Genomic DNA, 17,762 nt, shown 5'->3' on the forward strand with positions numbered 1-17,762 from the left:
CTTGTCACATCAAATATGAAAAAAAATACTAGAAACAAGGATAATGTATGCAAGTAGAATAGGAATATACTATATTATTTTGAGGGTCTTTTCATTAGACACTTTCAAATGCATTTTACTGTATGAACTATTGCTTTTGTGTAGCTTTTCTGTATAGTGACAGAATTGTAAATGTTCCTCTGAATGCTTATGAGTGTAATTTTATATATTTGAAATAGATTAAGTGGATGATGAACAAAAAAAAAAAGAAAGCCAGTGTTTGAAAAATTAAACAGTAAGTAACAACATGCTAACTTATCATTGTTATTTTGTCTTAGATTGAGCCTAAAGAATTGTCTGAAAACTGTTTCTGGCTAAAAGTAAAAGAAGAAAAGTTCGAGAATCCAGATCTGTTTGCGAAATTGGCCTTGACATTTGCTTCCCAGATAAAAGGTACCTTTTATTTTTACGTATTATTTATTCCTGTGCCTCATGTATTGGAATTTATGTCTCTGCTAATACATTCTAAGGATGGGTGAATGTATTATTTTCTCACAGTAAGTAGGGTCAATCATGAATATATTCACATACTAGCTCTGTAACCATAGGAAAATTTTATTTGAATTTTGTTTTGCATAAATATTAACTTAATGTATAAGCTTTATCTTTATTATTTAATATGTGTGATATACCGCATAAAATTGCTATTTTGCTGAGTAATAGAAGATTAATTTTTATGTATACCATGTATCACAAAAATTGCATCATGGAATACTAATGTCTCTAAATTATATGGATGATGCCACATTTTCTGTCTTTTTAAATGTGTATCATTTATCAGTTTATCTCCCATGAAATCTTATAGGTTTTGTTATGAGCATATGTTCTGGGTTAATATACAGTTCTGATCCTCAGCAAATATAATTGTAGATTTGACAAAAGCATATTTCTTTATAATTATATTCTTAATATTTTAAGTATTTTACACATGCCATTCAGGTAATAAGTAAGTCTCACAGTTAGTCATTGTGGTCAATGGAGTTTTCATATTTTATTTGAACATACTGATTTTAGTAGTTCAGTTAAATATATAAATTACACTTTGTAAATCAGTCTTTAAAACTAGTAAATGGAAATATTCTATCCTTTCTTCAAAATCAGTGCTTTACCATTCACCTGATTTGTCACTTTGTCAATTTGGACAGATAGAATGGAGGAGGAGGAGGGGGTGGGAGGGAGGGATGGGGGATAGAGCTGTGGTTATTAGAATGTTCTGAAAAATTTTGACATTGAAAAAAGTGTTAGTAGTTTTACTTTTTTCTATTTGTTATAGTTCTCTTCACATTTAAAATTTCTTCATTGAATTGACCTATTATAATTACCTTTTAGTACTAAATATTCTTGCTTAAAATTAAGTACCCATGTAGTTTGTTTGTTTTGAGACAACAAGAAAGATGATGACAGGAAGGAGAATTATAGTTTACTCTTCAATTCTAGAGTCAGATCTTGAGAGAAAACAATTATTACTGATTTTTTTATATTATGATCTAGACCACCTATGTGTTGATAAACATTTTCAAAAACATTTTCCTTTGTTAATCCTTCCTGTTTTTAGTAATATACATTGATATTATTCTGTATTTGTCAACTGTGTTCTTTTTACATATTGTGTATAATTATGTGTTATGGGTCTGTGTTACTACATTTAAACATTCCCCTATCTTCAGACACATTGATTTACTGCTACAAAATTTAAGTTGCAAATGTGTTTCTGTATGTGTTTTTGTGTGGGATGGGCTGTAGTATAAATTCAGGAAATGTATTCTACATTTAATAATTTGAAATGTATCACAAATCTGCCTTCTAATATTCATCAATTTAAAGTGTTGTCAAGAATGCATATGAATTCATGTTGAGCATCCCTAATCTAAGTCATTGGTGTTACAAAATCTGAAACTTTGGCCATCAGTAGTGTACAATAATATACAAATAAGAAATACCATACCTAATGCCATGAGATTGGTTGCTTTGAAAACACAGATAGACTAAGAAGAGTGTAGAGGGAAGAGAAAAGGGGAGAAGACAGGTATGGGAAGGAAAATGGCCAATGTGTATTATATAACTGTATGAAAATAGTCTTATGATACTCAGTAATATACACAAGGAATATTTCCCAATTAAATAACAGAGATGCAGTAATAATTATTGGTTTGAACTATCTTCAGGCTGTGTATGTGTGTGTGTGTGTGTGTGTGTGTGTGTGTGTGTGTGTGTGAATGTGTGTGTATGGAACATAAGCAGAGTTCTTGTTTAGACTCCTGTTCTATGCTAAAAATGATGTCTTATTTCATACATGAAAATATTCTATAATCTGATAACAAAATTCAAAAGCTGAAACACTTCTGATATTAGGTATTTTAGATAATTGGATACTCTGTGTCTTTTTCTCTACAACTTTTGCCCATATTATAGATGAAAATGTTAAATGTTTAGGAATCCAATTTTTGCTTTTGATCAGGTAGTGAGAAAGAAAATTACTCTGTAGCCTAGGCCAGTCTGTAGCTCAAGATGTCCTTAAATCATGGCAATCCTTTTTCAGCCTCCAGTGTGGTGAAGTTTTAAGCATGAGATTACCATAGTTGGTTATTTTTTCTGTTTTGCAGGATGTTGAACAGTTTTTTTTTTCTGATCACAGGCAGTATTTAACTATTTTTTTCTGTGATTCTTCTTGCTTTGATTTTCTCTGTTGAATATTTGCTGTTTTGCGTGGTGATGTTTGTGTTGAATCCTATACTAAACAGATTTTAGAAAATTGCAGAGTTAGCTTAGTCCATACAAATGATTAAGTAAACCTGGATTTTGTATTTTACAAATGAAGAAAGTAAGACTAGAGACAGAAGAGTGAATCATAAGGGAGATTGGGGTGTATATTCAACATAATATATATTTATATGTAAGTTTTTTTTTTTTAAGTGAGCCCATTACAATAGTGAGTTGTTAATGGTAGTGCAACGTGCAACCTACTTGAAAAAGGCTATGGAAACAGAGTCACATCTACTTTCATCAATTGTTGTACATACCACTTCCTCTGAAGGAATTACTTCATCCATAATGTGAATAGACTAATGTTTAGCTAGGTAGGAAGATGAGATAAGGTTATATATATTTAAGTAGCTGACATACACACTTTTGGTATCTAACAAACAATAAATGTTCATTTGTTTTTATCTTTTGCTTTTCTGCTATTGAGTATAAGTGTGTTGTGTTTTAGTTACTGACAATTACTACGCATGTTTGTTTGGAAAGAGAATTTCTTTTTCTTCCTTGTGGTACTCACTAGAGCTAATCAGTTACAAAAGAAGGAATTCCGAATGCTCCTGCCAAAACCTAATCAAACCAGCGTGAAGCCAAAGCAAATTATTCAAATCATGTCCTCACTGCTCCATTTCCATTCCCTTCAAGTTTAATTCTTGAAATTTCTATGTGGCATTACTCTAATTTTGCTAATTTTTAATATTTAAGTACATATAAGAAAAGTGGAACCCTTTGGTGGTATTGATTTATTTCTGAAGGGACATTTCAGGACCAATGAAATATCCAAGAACATTCTGTCTGTGCATGCAATAGGCCGAACAAATTTTAGTGACTCAACACATGCTTAAATTAACACTCTTAAGAATTGATTGTCTTCTTGTACCAGTTGAAGTTCTTGACACTCACCGCGCCTTGATTCATAATTTGGTCAATAGATGGCAGGCTTAGCAAGAAATCAGCAGGAGGTTCTGGCTCCAGGAAACTTAAGCTGTCCTGCCCTGGCTCTCATAGCTTTAGGGCACCACTTTCTTCTCTGTTCTGCTGCTCATTGCAGCTCAATCAGCACCATTCTGGAATGAGCCACCAAGCTCTTGTTTCTAAGACCTATTTTCAAGGCTGTTAGACTCAGTGTTCCAAAACCTTTTGAGAACTACCCCCTACTGCAAGGCTGTTGGAGAGCTCATGTTTCCATTCTCACTAAATGCACTATAAAACATTACTAGTCAATGTTGTCAAGTGAATGTTTAAAAATTTAAAGTAGCTTCGAATTGCTAAATAGAAAGGAGCTTTAAAATGTACCAGTTTTAATATCTATAATATTTAGATTTGTAAATATTTAATGTGTGAAAAGTTCCATGAAATTATAATTTCTGTATGAATTACTTATTCTTAGAGTTTTAGAGAAAGTTACTTTTAACATTCTACTACAAAGCAGTTTACTTCTATTTTAGGGGTGGGTGTATCTTTCATTTCATTTAACTAGTTCATAAAATACCTAGTATGTGCATTGGGGAAGAATTGATTAATACCTTCTCCCTGCACCAGAGAACTCATAATCTATCAGCTGAGGTTGGAAGATTACTGTATTTAGTCAAATTATGGTAAATGTTAGAATAGAAATTTTCTTCAAAAGCTGAGAGAGTATATGATATATCTAATTTAGAATAAAAAATGAAGAACCCAAAGGTGGTGGTATGAGCATTTCAGTAGTTTCAATAGGGAAAGATGCAAGCAAGTTTTTCTAGTTAGGGAACAGCATTAGAAAAGCATGAGCAATTTAGATAGCTCAAACTTAACTGAATTGGTTGAGCAAAGAACTACCAGTGAATTGTGTAACACCCAGGGTCAGACAGGATTCATATGAGCAGCAAGCCTTTTTATGTTAAACATGGGTACAAAAACAGAAATCAGGGGGCTTGTTGTAGTTAGGCATTTGCCTTGTTTGAGCATTCTGTGATCAAAACGAGTCTTTGTGACTGGTAGAAATTCAGCTGGTTCTTTCAAAATCTCTATATACTAAATTAGGTTGAAGTGGAAGTTTAGAGGCAGCTCCAAGCCTATGGTCTCCTATTAACTTAACAGTAGGGAGAGGAAAAGCACATACTGTGCTGAAAGCACATGCAGCAGCTGTTGGCTTTGGAGTGAGGAGACTTGGTGAGAACTTCAGAGTGAAGAACATTGGTTTGCTCTATGATCTTTTCATAGTAATGTGAGCAGAGTCACTGGACATAAACCTTGTCTCTAGGTATAAACCTTTGCTCAACTTAAGAGAATCTGATGAAATATAGAAATGAAAAAAATTACTTTATAAAGAATTTTTGTCAGAATTAGATAGAAATTCTTAGTCTTTCCCCACTTTGCATTGTTAAAAACTAATAGAATAGGTCAAATACAAACTATGAAATGTATTTATCATTACTTTTCCTAGAGGATGAGTCTTCTGGCGTCAGAGCCATTTTTATTCCTTGCTTGGCATTTTCAGTGGGAATCTTAATTCCTAACCCCTCTTCTTTGTATTAGATACTAAACCATGATGATTAGCTCTAGGTTTTTTTAGTGCATAGGCAAGTTGTGATGATTTATAGTTTGTATGATGGATCTTACTAATTGTGAATAAATATTGCTAGCCTAACACATTGCAATGATACCCTCAAATTGTATGAATCATTTTATCATCTGTAAGGCCTCTTCTAATTTTCAAATCTATGTTTTCTTTATGAGATTTATGTTCTTATAGGTCATCATAATGCCATGATACAAAATGTAGTTCAACATGTTGTCTATATTAATGAAATATAAACATATACATGTCTATATGTGTATATACAGAGAACAGCTGCAGAAGATCCTGTAGTCTTTCTGAATATACATTATATCTGTAACAATTGGAATTCACATGTTTTCTCGTTATGTTTTATTCAATTAGATGATATTTGGAGACATAACCATGCAGCCTATAATGATAGCATTATTTTGCCTTTAAAAGTACAGTAATTATACATAATAATATTACATAAGAATTAAAGTAATGGTAGTTAATATTAACTAAAATTGGAATAATAAAATGTGTAGCTTATAACTGCTAATTCTAATTAGAATTTCTAGGGTTCTCTAGAGGCTTTAGGAAGAACAAAGAAAGTGCATGTTTGGAACTTGTAAGCAATTTCTTTGGCTTTAATGTTGCTTTGAGGTAATATAAGAAATAAACATAAGAGGTTAATAAAATTTAGCTTCTTCAATAATATATTTCTACAGTGCAGTTTAGGTTTAATAATTACTGAAAAATGAGATGTTATAAATATTTCAAGTGCAGATAAATTTCACTTTGCAATACTTAAAATATCAGGCATAGTTTTCAGATTTTGTTAGAACAGTTTGATGATGAATATAAAATCAGTTTTCTTCTAAAAGAAATTTTAAATTGTGTTTCTCAGTTTTAACATCAGCTATCTGACTCTGAAAACATCCAATGTTGCTTGATTGCTTAGAAGAGTTTTCCATATTAAGTAAAGAAATGAAAACACAAAAGAATGGTAAAAATCTAATTCATGTCCATTTTCATATTACAGAAAAATTTGAAATTGTCTTGACAATAATGAGATATCAGTCTCAGTGTGTAGATGTTTTATACAATGGTGTTAATGTGCCCAGTGAGAAAGAGTGTCCTAAAAAATGATTTGTCATCTTAATGACATGTTTCTCCCAGTTCCAGAGATGGAAAATTCCAGATCTAGCACTGGAAGCTATAGAACATGCCTTCACATGTGTCCATATATGGTAGAAATACTGATGTTTCTTTCTTGGGTCTCTGTTGTCACAGAATCACCTACTAGAGGCTGTATTCCTAATATGTCTTTGAGACTTAGGTTTAACATGTGAATTTCAGGGGAACATTAACAACATTAACATTTAGTCCTTTTTAAATAGCTATATTTAATTTCATTATTTTATTATATATTCATTTTTTAGTTTTTTTGAAAATTGTTTATTGTCACTTTACCACAGTTCCCCCATTATTAATATATTAATAGTTTCACTTTAGGATGACATGCACACTTTTTTTAATGCTTGCATTTTCTATCATCAGATTATCATTCCTTTATGTAAAAGAGCTAATTAGGAATTTTAGAGACAGAGATACATATCAATATAAGTAAGCAACTTTACAGAGATATTGAGATAGACTAACTTCTGCCTTCTTAGCAAGGAGGTTTTAAAATGACAGTCTTTACATATTGTAATAGAGATTGTAATAGTTCCATAATTAATACTATCACTACAGAGACTACCAGTCATTGCAGCAATCATTATAACAATTGCATGATATTGTGAAAGCTGCAATTTGTTGAACCCATATTTTATTTACACTTCATTTCAACTCTAAATAATTTATGATTTTTTTCATAGGAGTATGTCTTGATTTCATAGGTAGTAAGAGATATAAATGTGATTTTGAGTCAAGGTTCGTTTTTAATGACTTCACTATGTTGTAGCAATGAGTTTTAATGACTTTTCTGCCTTTAGTAATTTGCGCATTTTGTTGCGTAGTTTAGCAGAGCTCTTTTTCACACAGTTAATGAAGTAGTACCACATATATTGTATTATCTTGTGAAAAGTGTCACCCTATTACCCTGGCACTAAAGGCAGTTATTCAGCGTAGGAACCAGAGGAAGCAAGTTGTATTATTCTCTGAAGGACATAAGTTAATTTTTTCTATGACTGTTTTTTTATGTTTGTTTGTTTTGTTTTGTCATTATCTCCATGGATTGTGTCACTGATAAAACAGTGTGATGATTTGGCATCTGTTTTTTATTTATTTATTTGCAATTTAAGAAAAATATAGTTTTGTGACATTATTTGTCTGGTAATGGTTTATTAATGTACAGTGGATACATGTATAAAATAATGAAATAAATTTTTCATTAGTTACTTTTGGAATTCAATTCGTAACATCATAGATGCTTTGTACTAATTTATTTGCTTTTTTGGTGATGGGAGCTAGAGAGGCTATCTGTCCCTGTTTTTTCATTTCTAAACGGTATGTGGACTAAGTACAATATCAGGATTTTGTTTGTTTGTTTTTACAAGATGAGGTTTGTGGTGGTATTGTGTTCCCCAAAATATTGTGTACTCTAATAAATTTATCTGGGGTCAGAGAACAGACAGCCACTAGACACAAAGGCTAGAAAATGGTGGCACTCACATCTTTAATCCTAGCATTCCAGAGATAGGAATCCCTCTGGATCTCTGTGAATTCAAGGCCACATTGGAAATAGCCAAGCATGGTGACTCATGCCTTTAATCCCAGAAAGCCAGCCTTTAATCCCAGGGAGTGGTGGTAGAAAGCAGAAAGATATATAAGGCGTGAGGACCAGAAACTAGAACCATTTGGCTGGTTAAGCATTTGGCTGGTTAAGCATTTTGGCTGGTTAAGCATTCAGGCTTTTGAGCAGTAATTCAGCTGAGACCCATTCCGGATGAGGACTCAGAGGCCTCCAATCTGAGGAGACAAGACCAGCTGAGGATCCGGCGAGGTGAGATAGCTGTGGCTTGTTCTGTCTCTCTGATCTACCAGCATGGACCCCAATAACTCGCCTCAGGTTTGATTTTATTAATAAGAAATTTTAAGATTCCTGCTACAGAGGTTTCTCTGTGTAACAACTATGGTTGGTGTGGAATCAGCTCTGTAGACCAGGCTGGCCTCAAAATCACAGCTATCTACCTGCCTCTGCCTCCCAAGTGCTGAAATCAAGGCTGTGATACCACTGCCAGGCTAAGGTATTCTTTTGATAACATGTGCAATGTATATTTAACTTAGAGAAATCTGTCTTTGCTGAAGCATTGAATATACATAATACCTTTAGTCAATCTTTTTGATGAGTGTAAATTTAATTCTTCCTTTTCTCTGGGTTAATCATAAATATGTGAGCATAGCCATTTTCTAATAATTTGTAAACTGTGCTCATTACTATTTTACCATTAATATCATTACTATAAAATACTTTTTAATGTCTTTTAAGGTAAATGTGTTGTTATGCATTTATTACAAGTCACCTCTGATATGTATGGGAAATAATAAATTCAATCCAAAATTGTAACTTTAAAAAACTGATTTATACATGTAGCAGATTAATACTTTGCTACTTTGCATATACCTATCATGTTAAAGTCTTTCTAATCTTTCCCATTATCATTATTAGGATACCAATTTGCAGTACCCTAATAGCCAATTTACAGTTATGTTTATATTTAGTTTCTTAATACCAAAGCAGAAAGTAGCTCACACAATAGGAACCATATATCTTTATTATTTGTACAGACACACATGCACACATATACATATGTACTTATTAATATATTCAGATTCTTCATATTCACTAGTAAAAATGCTATATATTCATATATATTGTACATGTATTTGACCAAATGTATCTCTTCAAAATCCTTTTAAGTATTATAAAAAATCCTTATCACTGACTAAACACTAGAAATCTGCTTAAAGCCTTGGTTTTTCCAGTTATTTTAATGTTAATTTGCACATTTATATTCCATGAGTTAATAACTTCATTGTAGTCTTTTAATTTACCTTTTACCTTTTTTGCATTTATATGTTTAAAAAATCTCCACACCTTGCTTTGCTGTATTATATGTCATTTTTATCTTTTCAAATATGAAAGGTACATTTTTATTTTTGAAAGTGGCTTGTAATTGGTTTAGCACATATGCAAAATTTTTTGGCTTTCTACTTTTTCCTTCAATATTTATTTTTATTTTATGTGAATGGGTATTTTGCCTGAATGTACATCTGTATCCCCATTGTATGCAGAAGCCAGAGGATGGTGTCATTTTTGGAACTGGAGTTTCGGAGGTTGTGCTACACCATGTAGGTTCTGGGAACTGAACCAATGTCCTCTGGGAGAGCAACTAGTACTTTTAGTCACAGAGTCATCTCTCCAGCTCCAATTTCAATCTCACTGTGTAGCTCAGGCTAGCACAAAACCATAATCATTCTGCTGTGCTTTCCTTATCTAGTGCTGAGGTTAGAGAAACTTAGGACCACACTGGGGCTAATAACATCTTAAAATAGTGTGCTTGATCCTCTATTAAATATAGAACACTTTGCTGAAACAAATGTCTCTTTGGTGGTTTGTTGTTTGAGTTCAAAGAAATTTCAGTTTTTTCTTACGGCTATTTAAAGTACTATGAAATATAATTACTAATCTAGTAATATATGACAAGATAAATTTATATCATAGACTCATAATAAGATTTACAGTTTCTAAATTATGTATATTGATATTTCTCTGTGCTTAGTATGTACTAGATTCTATGTAAAGTGTACATGATTTGTTTTACTCAGCCTTGTTATCTGTTCTAGATTATAGATCATATGAATGAAGACCTTTTTTTTTTTTCCACTGAGCACAGAAATCAAGCTCAGGCAGCCTGACCACATAACTTACATACTTCATGACTTTGTTGTTCCTAGTATACAAGCAAAGGCATGGAAAACAGGTGCATGAGTACACTCCGAGTTCATAGACACGGACTTTCCCACACTGCTGCCTTTCTCTGTGGTGTAAGCCCTGCTATCAGAAATCACAATGGGGGACCATCTATGGCCTTATCTTTCCCATATGACAATAGTTGGATATTATGTTTAAATTTTTGTCTTTTGAAGTGTCATCTTATTGCCTACCCTATGTAGCTTATGTAAGAAATAATGTATATATCTTTGCTAAGGTTTTTGAACTAATTTTTGAAGTTATAATATAATGACCTCATTTTCTTCCCTTCCCATTTCCCCCTTCAGTCCTTCCCTACTCGCTTTGAAATTCATGGGCTCTTTTTCTTTTCTTTAATCTTTTTCTTTGTGTGTGTGCATCTGTGTGCATCCTAAATGCATAAATACAACCAGCTCAGTCTGTGTAATGTTACATGTATGCATATGTGTGGAGGGCTGACCATTTGATATTGCATAAACAACTGTGTGGCTCTTCCTTGGAAGAGAGAATCATTTCTCACAGGTTGTCTGTAGTTCTTTGTCTAGGGTTGAGGCCCTATGAACTTTACCCAGTAAAAATGTACTCATAAGGAGATGTAGCTGACTAAACCAGTTCATCCACAAATGCTTTACAGTGTGTTGAAACATGTCTCTCAATATAAGACTAATCAAAAAAGAATGGGGAAATATTTAAGTTACTATCTACACTTGGTTAAATTCTCCATGCAATTGTCTTTTGTCTTGTCATGGCAAACATTAATACTGGTTTCTCTCTGCATACCAACATCATTTCCTCATACTTTTGCCATCCATTGACATGAGTTTACGGGTGGTAATTTTTGATTTAATTTACCTTTATAGGAGCCACAGCAAAATACGTGATGCATCCAAATGGCAAATGTAACTATTGTGAATTATCATTATCTTCTTTACTAGAATGGCTTATTGAGAGTTGTCTGTGTCTGGCTTTATGTGATAAGAATAGACTGATACCATGCTCTTGGCGATATGTGAGAAACGTGTTGTTTCTTAGCATGTACTTGCTTTTAATGGAAGACAACAGAAGTAAGCCCTCTGTAACATGTGACGCCATTAGGATATTTATAATTGTCTTGGAAAAGAAAACATGGTGTGATTAGGCAGCTTTTGTTGCATTAAGAGCAAGAATAAAAAAAGCTATCGCTCCTCTTTGCTCCTGCAATGTCAGTGCCTGCTAATTGTTGGCATTTTCATTCTGTTGCACATGCTCTTCTTTATTCTATGGGGATAATTTAAGTGTTTTAATAACTGATTATCTTATCAAATGTTAACATATCTACATGATAAGGGAGAATATGGTTCTAAAACCTTTATGTTATAGCTTTTAGACATTCATTTTACTATTAACAGAACTTGACAGTTTCTTAATCCATTTCAGGGCATTACTGAAAACAAATACAAATACAAAATTTGGAACGTACTTAGGTAAGATGCAGGGTTTTCAGGTACATGGTAGCTATATTGTAGTATTTCAGAGCAGGGCAAAGTTTAACTCTATTATTCCTCATGATTATTTTCTTTTTTACTTTATCATGTTCACTTATAAGTCTAGCTCATGAAAACTGGGATTTCAGTAGTATTTTTAGATAGAAATTCATACCAACTCTAACTAAATAACAGGGCTGTCCCTGTCATCAATGGGGCATGATGCTGTTTTGATTCCATTAATAATAATTTTTGAAGCTAATCATTCCACCTGTCTGCGGTTAATGCTTTCTGTGACCAAGAAAATTGATGATGAGAACTAGCTGGAGTAAAATTTGTGTCTGTGCTTCAGAACAAAGCTATGTGATCCATTAAGAATTGAATTCGTGATCTTGGTGATATTAGTGTGGTGTTGAAAACAATATAAACAATAGGCTACATATAGATGGAAAGATAACTAAAGCTGTTAATTATTTTGAGCAGCCAAGTATATAGTGGATGTTGCCTGGGTAATGGTGGCTTTCTATAATAGCACTGTCTGAAAAAACTTTATTACTGTAGTGCTCTTAATTTCAGTGTTTTTCCTCTTTTTATACGATCTCATGACTCCCAGGCTGTCATGGAACTTAATATTTAGCCAACGTTGACTTTGAATTTTGATGCTCCTCTTTGAAGGTCACTGGAATAGGCCTGAGTACAGAGATTATACATGCTCTACCACACCTAGTACATGAGAAGCAAGGGTTTGAGGTCAGGGCTTCCTATCACTTTAGTTACTTTCCCAACCCTATAACATGTATTTTAAACTGATTTTCACAAAATAAAACAGTATATTTGTGTATTATATATATATATTATCTACTTTCCGATTCAGTAATCTATTAAAATACTATTATCATTTTTCCTGGTGAGTAGATTGTAATTCTGTGCTAATCTTTATATATTGCATGTTATTTACTTGGGAATAAGTGTGCATAAATTAGTTTAATTAATTAGATTGGGCCCTCCTTAATAAGCAGTAATCAAAAGTTTTTCCTGATCAATATGAATTTTATAAATAGCTACAAATGGATTTCCTTTTTTAAATCTAGTATTTGTATGATGTAGGTAGTTACTCTATTTTAATAAAGTGGACTAATATCACTTTGGATATGACAGGAAAGGCAATTGTTTAATTCTATTATATTTTGGTATATTTAGCATATAACTATTTATAATCTAGACTATGGCAAAAGGCATTTTTTTTTCAAAAATAATTTTAAATTTGCTGGCAGGAGTAGAAAAGAGAACATTGCTACATAGGTCCATTTTCAGACATTATTTTTCTTCTACATCACATATTATATGAAATCTTATATTTGCTATCGAATTACTTCATGGCCAAAGGGACTACTATGGATCTGTTATATTTTGGGTGTTATTTTTAATTGCATGACTATATTTTGTAGATTGTCTTAATTCTCCCTCATTGTTATTTGTAATTTGATTCAAGAGTATATTGTTTAATTACAGCACCTCCAGATTGATATCACTAGAATTGTAATAAATATATTCAAATTACTTAATGAAACTCTTAAGATATTCACTTTAGTCTCTAAGCAGTGTGTTTCCTGTCAGTAGAGTAGTATGTATTCTATACACACTATGCATTTGTCATCAAGAAATTTGTATATGAGCCAGGCAGTAGTGGCACATGCCTTTAATCACAGTACTCGGGAGGCAGAGGCATGTGGATCTCTGTGAGTTCAAGACCAACCTGGGCTACAGAGTGAGTTCCAGGAAAGGCTCCAAAGCTACACAGAGAGACCTTATCTCAAAAAACAAACAAAAAAGGAAATATGTATATTAAATAAAAAGGCATCTTTTATCTAAAGACAGAATGTATATAGCACAGTCAGAGTTGAGTTGATTCATAGGGTATTTGTTATCTCATATCTATGAATATGTTGCATGTATTCACTTAATTAAACATCATATGAAGATAATTTTGTTATCTCTATAATGTCCTAGGGAGATTAATTCACTCACTAAAAAGCATCCCAGCTGAATTTGAACTCAGTGGCTTTAATTACCAGACTGCCAGCTTTCAGTCCATTCACATGGTGTCCTTTTTGTGGATATGAAGCATATATTGCAGACACCATAGTCCTCGGCTGTTTACCTGAAACAAGTCTTTTCAAGTCTACAGTTCATTTGGTAACCCGGACTGGTGTGATAAGGGAAGGGTCTTGCCATGGATTTATTCTAAACTCTAAGGAGGCACATCTAGAAGATCCACAATTCTGTATCTCTGAGTTACTTTTCAGTCTGAACAGTATTATTCATTCTTGGAATCTAAGTACACCTCCTCTTGAAACAAATATTGAAGGTGGCATTTCAATTTTAGGAGAAGATGAAAAACTTTAGCACAGGTTGTTGTTGGCTTAACCCCTCCAATTGAATACACTTACTAAAAGGCCTTTATTGAAATTACTTTATAGGAAGTATTCCAATATTCCTTTATATGAAAAGTAAAGATGTTTTCCAAGTTTATTTTATAGTTATATCGTAGGCTAAACATTCTGAACGAGTATTACTCTTTTTGTTTGTTGTGAATGGAGATCACTATTCTCTTCCATTCATCTTTACTAAAAGGAGGGGCTATATGAAATTAAATTCTGCCAGTAATGTTTTTAAATTTTACTGTAGGGTTCCAGCCCACATGACTGCTGGAAATACTGCAATCTTACTACTGAAAATATCGTATCATGCTTATAATGTAAATATTAATGCATTATTCACAGTCTTTTGAAGTCTGGGATTTTTAGTTCCAAGGTCATTTAAAAATACCTGGCAGTAGGTGACTGTTGGTAATTGTAGGCATGCCAGCAAGTGATTTTGAATGAAAGGAATCAATATGTCACCTTGTCCAAATTCTTTGTTATACTATGTCAAACCAATTAAATGTTATGAAAAAGTATAAAACATTTAAATATTTCAGAAAGCTGAATTTTATAACATATTGCTGAACTAGTTATTAACATGAAGTTTTGTTATGTTTTCATTTCATGTATAAAAAGTCAATGATCAATTATATAATTGATCTATTTAAGACCATCAGTGTTTTCTTCACTGAATTGATATACATAGTTTAGATTCTCCAATTTCCTTTTTTTTAATTTTTTTTTTATTTTACAATACTATTCAGTTCTACATAATAGCCACAGATTCCCTTGTTCTCTCCCTTGCTGCCCCCCTCCCTTTCCCCCCAGCCCACCCCCCATTCCCACCTCCTCCAGATCAAGGTCTCCCCCGAGGACTGGAATTGACCTGATAGACTCAGTCCAGGCAGGTCCAGTCCCCTCCTCCCAGATTGAGCCAAGCGTCCCTGCATAAGTCCCAGGTTTCAAACAGATAACTCATGCAACAAGCCCAGGACCTGGTACCACTGCCTAGATGCCTCCCGAACAGATCAAGCCAATCGACTTTCTCACCTATTCAGAGGGCCTGATCCAGTTGGGGGCCCTTCAGCCTTTGGTTCATAGTTCATGTGTTTCCATTCATTTGGTTATTTGTCCCTGTGCTTTATTTCTTATACTTTCAGATGTCTTGTTAGGGTTCAATTACAGGACTTACTTGAAATATTTTAAATTTGATTCAGTGATATAAGAATAGACTGTGATGCAAAGTACTATTAATTTGCATGTGCTTATAGATTCATCTTATAATAGTTTATCATTTTAGTAGTTAGTTATCAGGACTTTGATTTCTTTTATATGAGTTGAATATATTTTATTCTGACTATTGCCAGTGAGGAAGTACACATTAGAACAAAAGAGTTTGCCATGTACAGTTCCTAGCACACTGGAGTTTATAAAATGGCTGTTTATAGAATATATAAGTTTTATTTATATTATTGAAATCACCATTTTGATCTTTGGATGGTAATTTAAAATTTTCCCTATTTTATTATATTTGTATGAGAGAAATACAGATTTCAACTAACAGATGTACTCTTAAGTACATCTCCTTTGAAATCTGTGATACTACCTAAATCGTTAAAGTACTGATGTTGGTGACTACAGCATGTAAATTATTACTCTTGTCTGGCAAGGTAGACAATCTTGTGATAAAATAAAAACATTTAATAAATATATCAATTAAAACAGAAAAATATTCTTTATTGAATATATAGTATTTTAACTGCATAGCCATTTTTTCTTTTCTTTTTTTATTAAGAAATTTTGTATTCATTTTACATACCAACCACAGATCTCCCTCTCCTCCCTCCTCCTGTTCCCCAGCCTTCTCCCTCAACCCACCCCCCATTCCCACCTCCTCCAAGGCAAGGCCTCCATGAGGAGTCAACAGAACCTGGTACATTTATTTGAGGCAGGTCCAAGCCCCTCCTCCTGCATCTAGGCTGCACAAGGTGTCCCATCACATAGCCAGGTTTGCTGGTTATAGACAGTACATGTCATACGATGTATTCAACATTCAACTCCATTATTAAATAGTGATTGAAGATTTTTTAGAAGCTAAGTTTTGTTCTAAACCTTGCAGATAATATCATATGCTTGAATTCAAAGTAGCCTTTCAGTCAATTTTCATACACTATTAACATCTCTCTGTTTATCTTTCTTCATTAGATATGGACATGTACATAATCAAAGTAATGAAAACATTACTATTTCATAAACCTTGGATTAGTCATCTCTCTGTATGTGGGACATATGACCAATATTGCTTTAGTGTCTTATACTAAATTACACAACAAAGAATTCTCCCCAAGTCCATCACATTCTCAGCCCAGGGTTCAGGGATCATCACGAAACAGGTGACAGAAAGATACTAAGAGCCTGAAGTATTGAATAATTGCTGTGAAATTGAGCTATTGAGACATGACAGACTATTACACATATGAACTCACAATAGTACTTATGACTTCATGCACATTACCTGTGTAAGATCAAGACATCCAAAATTTACAAGACTTAATTTCATTTCTACTAAGCCGTCAATCATTTTCATGTGTCCTAGATCATAGCTTCTTAGAATGTGGTTTACACATCTTAATCATAAGCATAAAGTTGAGTGGTGGAAGTGGAAATGGTACAAGGCTTTTAATTCTCCAGCCCACTTCCAGTGACAAAGCCACACCTCCTCAACTTCCTCAAACAGGACCAACTAGGAACCAAGTGTTCGAATACTACAGCCTATGAGGGACATTTCTCATTATAACCTCCACAACTGTCTTCTGCCATCTTCTAATATGCATTCATACAAAGTAGCACTCTAAACATTAATGATTACAAGCTTAAAGTATTAACCTGGCAAACTTTGTAGATGCTGCTTGTTCTGTATTATCAAACATTAAGCTAAGATTCAATTCTTTATATAAAAATACATGAACACATCTACCTCATTGGTTTCAACATTTGTTTTGATGTTTAGAAATGTTAAAAATAGTTGGGTGGTGGCCCAGCACTCAAGAGACAAGGCAGGCAGATCTCTGTGAGTTTGAGGCCATCCTAGTCTACAGCGTGAGTTCCAGGACAGGCTCCAAAGCTACATAGGGAAACCTTGTCTCAAAAAACAAAAATAACAACAAAAAAGAAAGAAGGAAAGAAATGTTAAAATTATAAGTTAGCCAAAGATTTGTTTAAAATATTTTTTATGATTTATTATCTGTAAATTCTTAGCTAGTGTATCTAGTTTTTTTTAACCTATACTCTCAGCATCATGTAAATATTTCTCATACACAATGTCACCATGAAATAAAGCTTAACAAGCCTTGTTTTAGAGTGTACATGATTCTGTCCTACTCAAATAATTCTTACTTTTTTTTTTAACAAAGTAAAAAGTGAAGCATATTCTAGAGAAGACATAAAAGTACACAGCAGGAAAAGTGACTTTTATTACTCTTTAAAAACCCATCTTTCTATTTCAGTCTCCTAAGCAATCCTTTTCTAGATCATAGTAACTAATGGTCAGGTGTTCTCTTCTGGTTGTTCTTTACCCA

General features: G+C 33.1%; 1 protein-coding gene across 1 annotated transcript in view; it reads left to right on the plus strand.

Moving 5' to 3' along the window:
* LOC114696996 (protein diaphanous homolog 2-like) overlaps positions 1-17,762 on the plus strand; it is a 761,266-nt gene that overhangs the window by 249,727 nt on the left and 493,777 nt on the right. Inside the window, 1 exon segment of the mRNA XM_037199207.1 lies at positions 318-432. Coding sequence (XP_037055102.1) covers positions 318-432 — 115 coding nt within the window.

This window comes from Peromyscus leucopus, chromosome X (genome assembly GCF_004664715.2).
Source record: "Peromyscus leucopus breed LL Stock chromosome X, UCI_PerLeu_2.1, whole genome shotgun sequence".
In the NCBI taxonomy this organism is placed as follows: Eukaryota; Metazoa; Chordata; class Mammalia; order Rodentia; family Cricetidae; genus Peromyscus; species Peromyscus leucopus.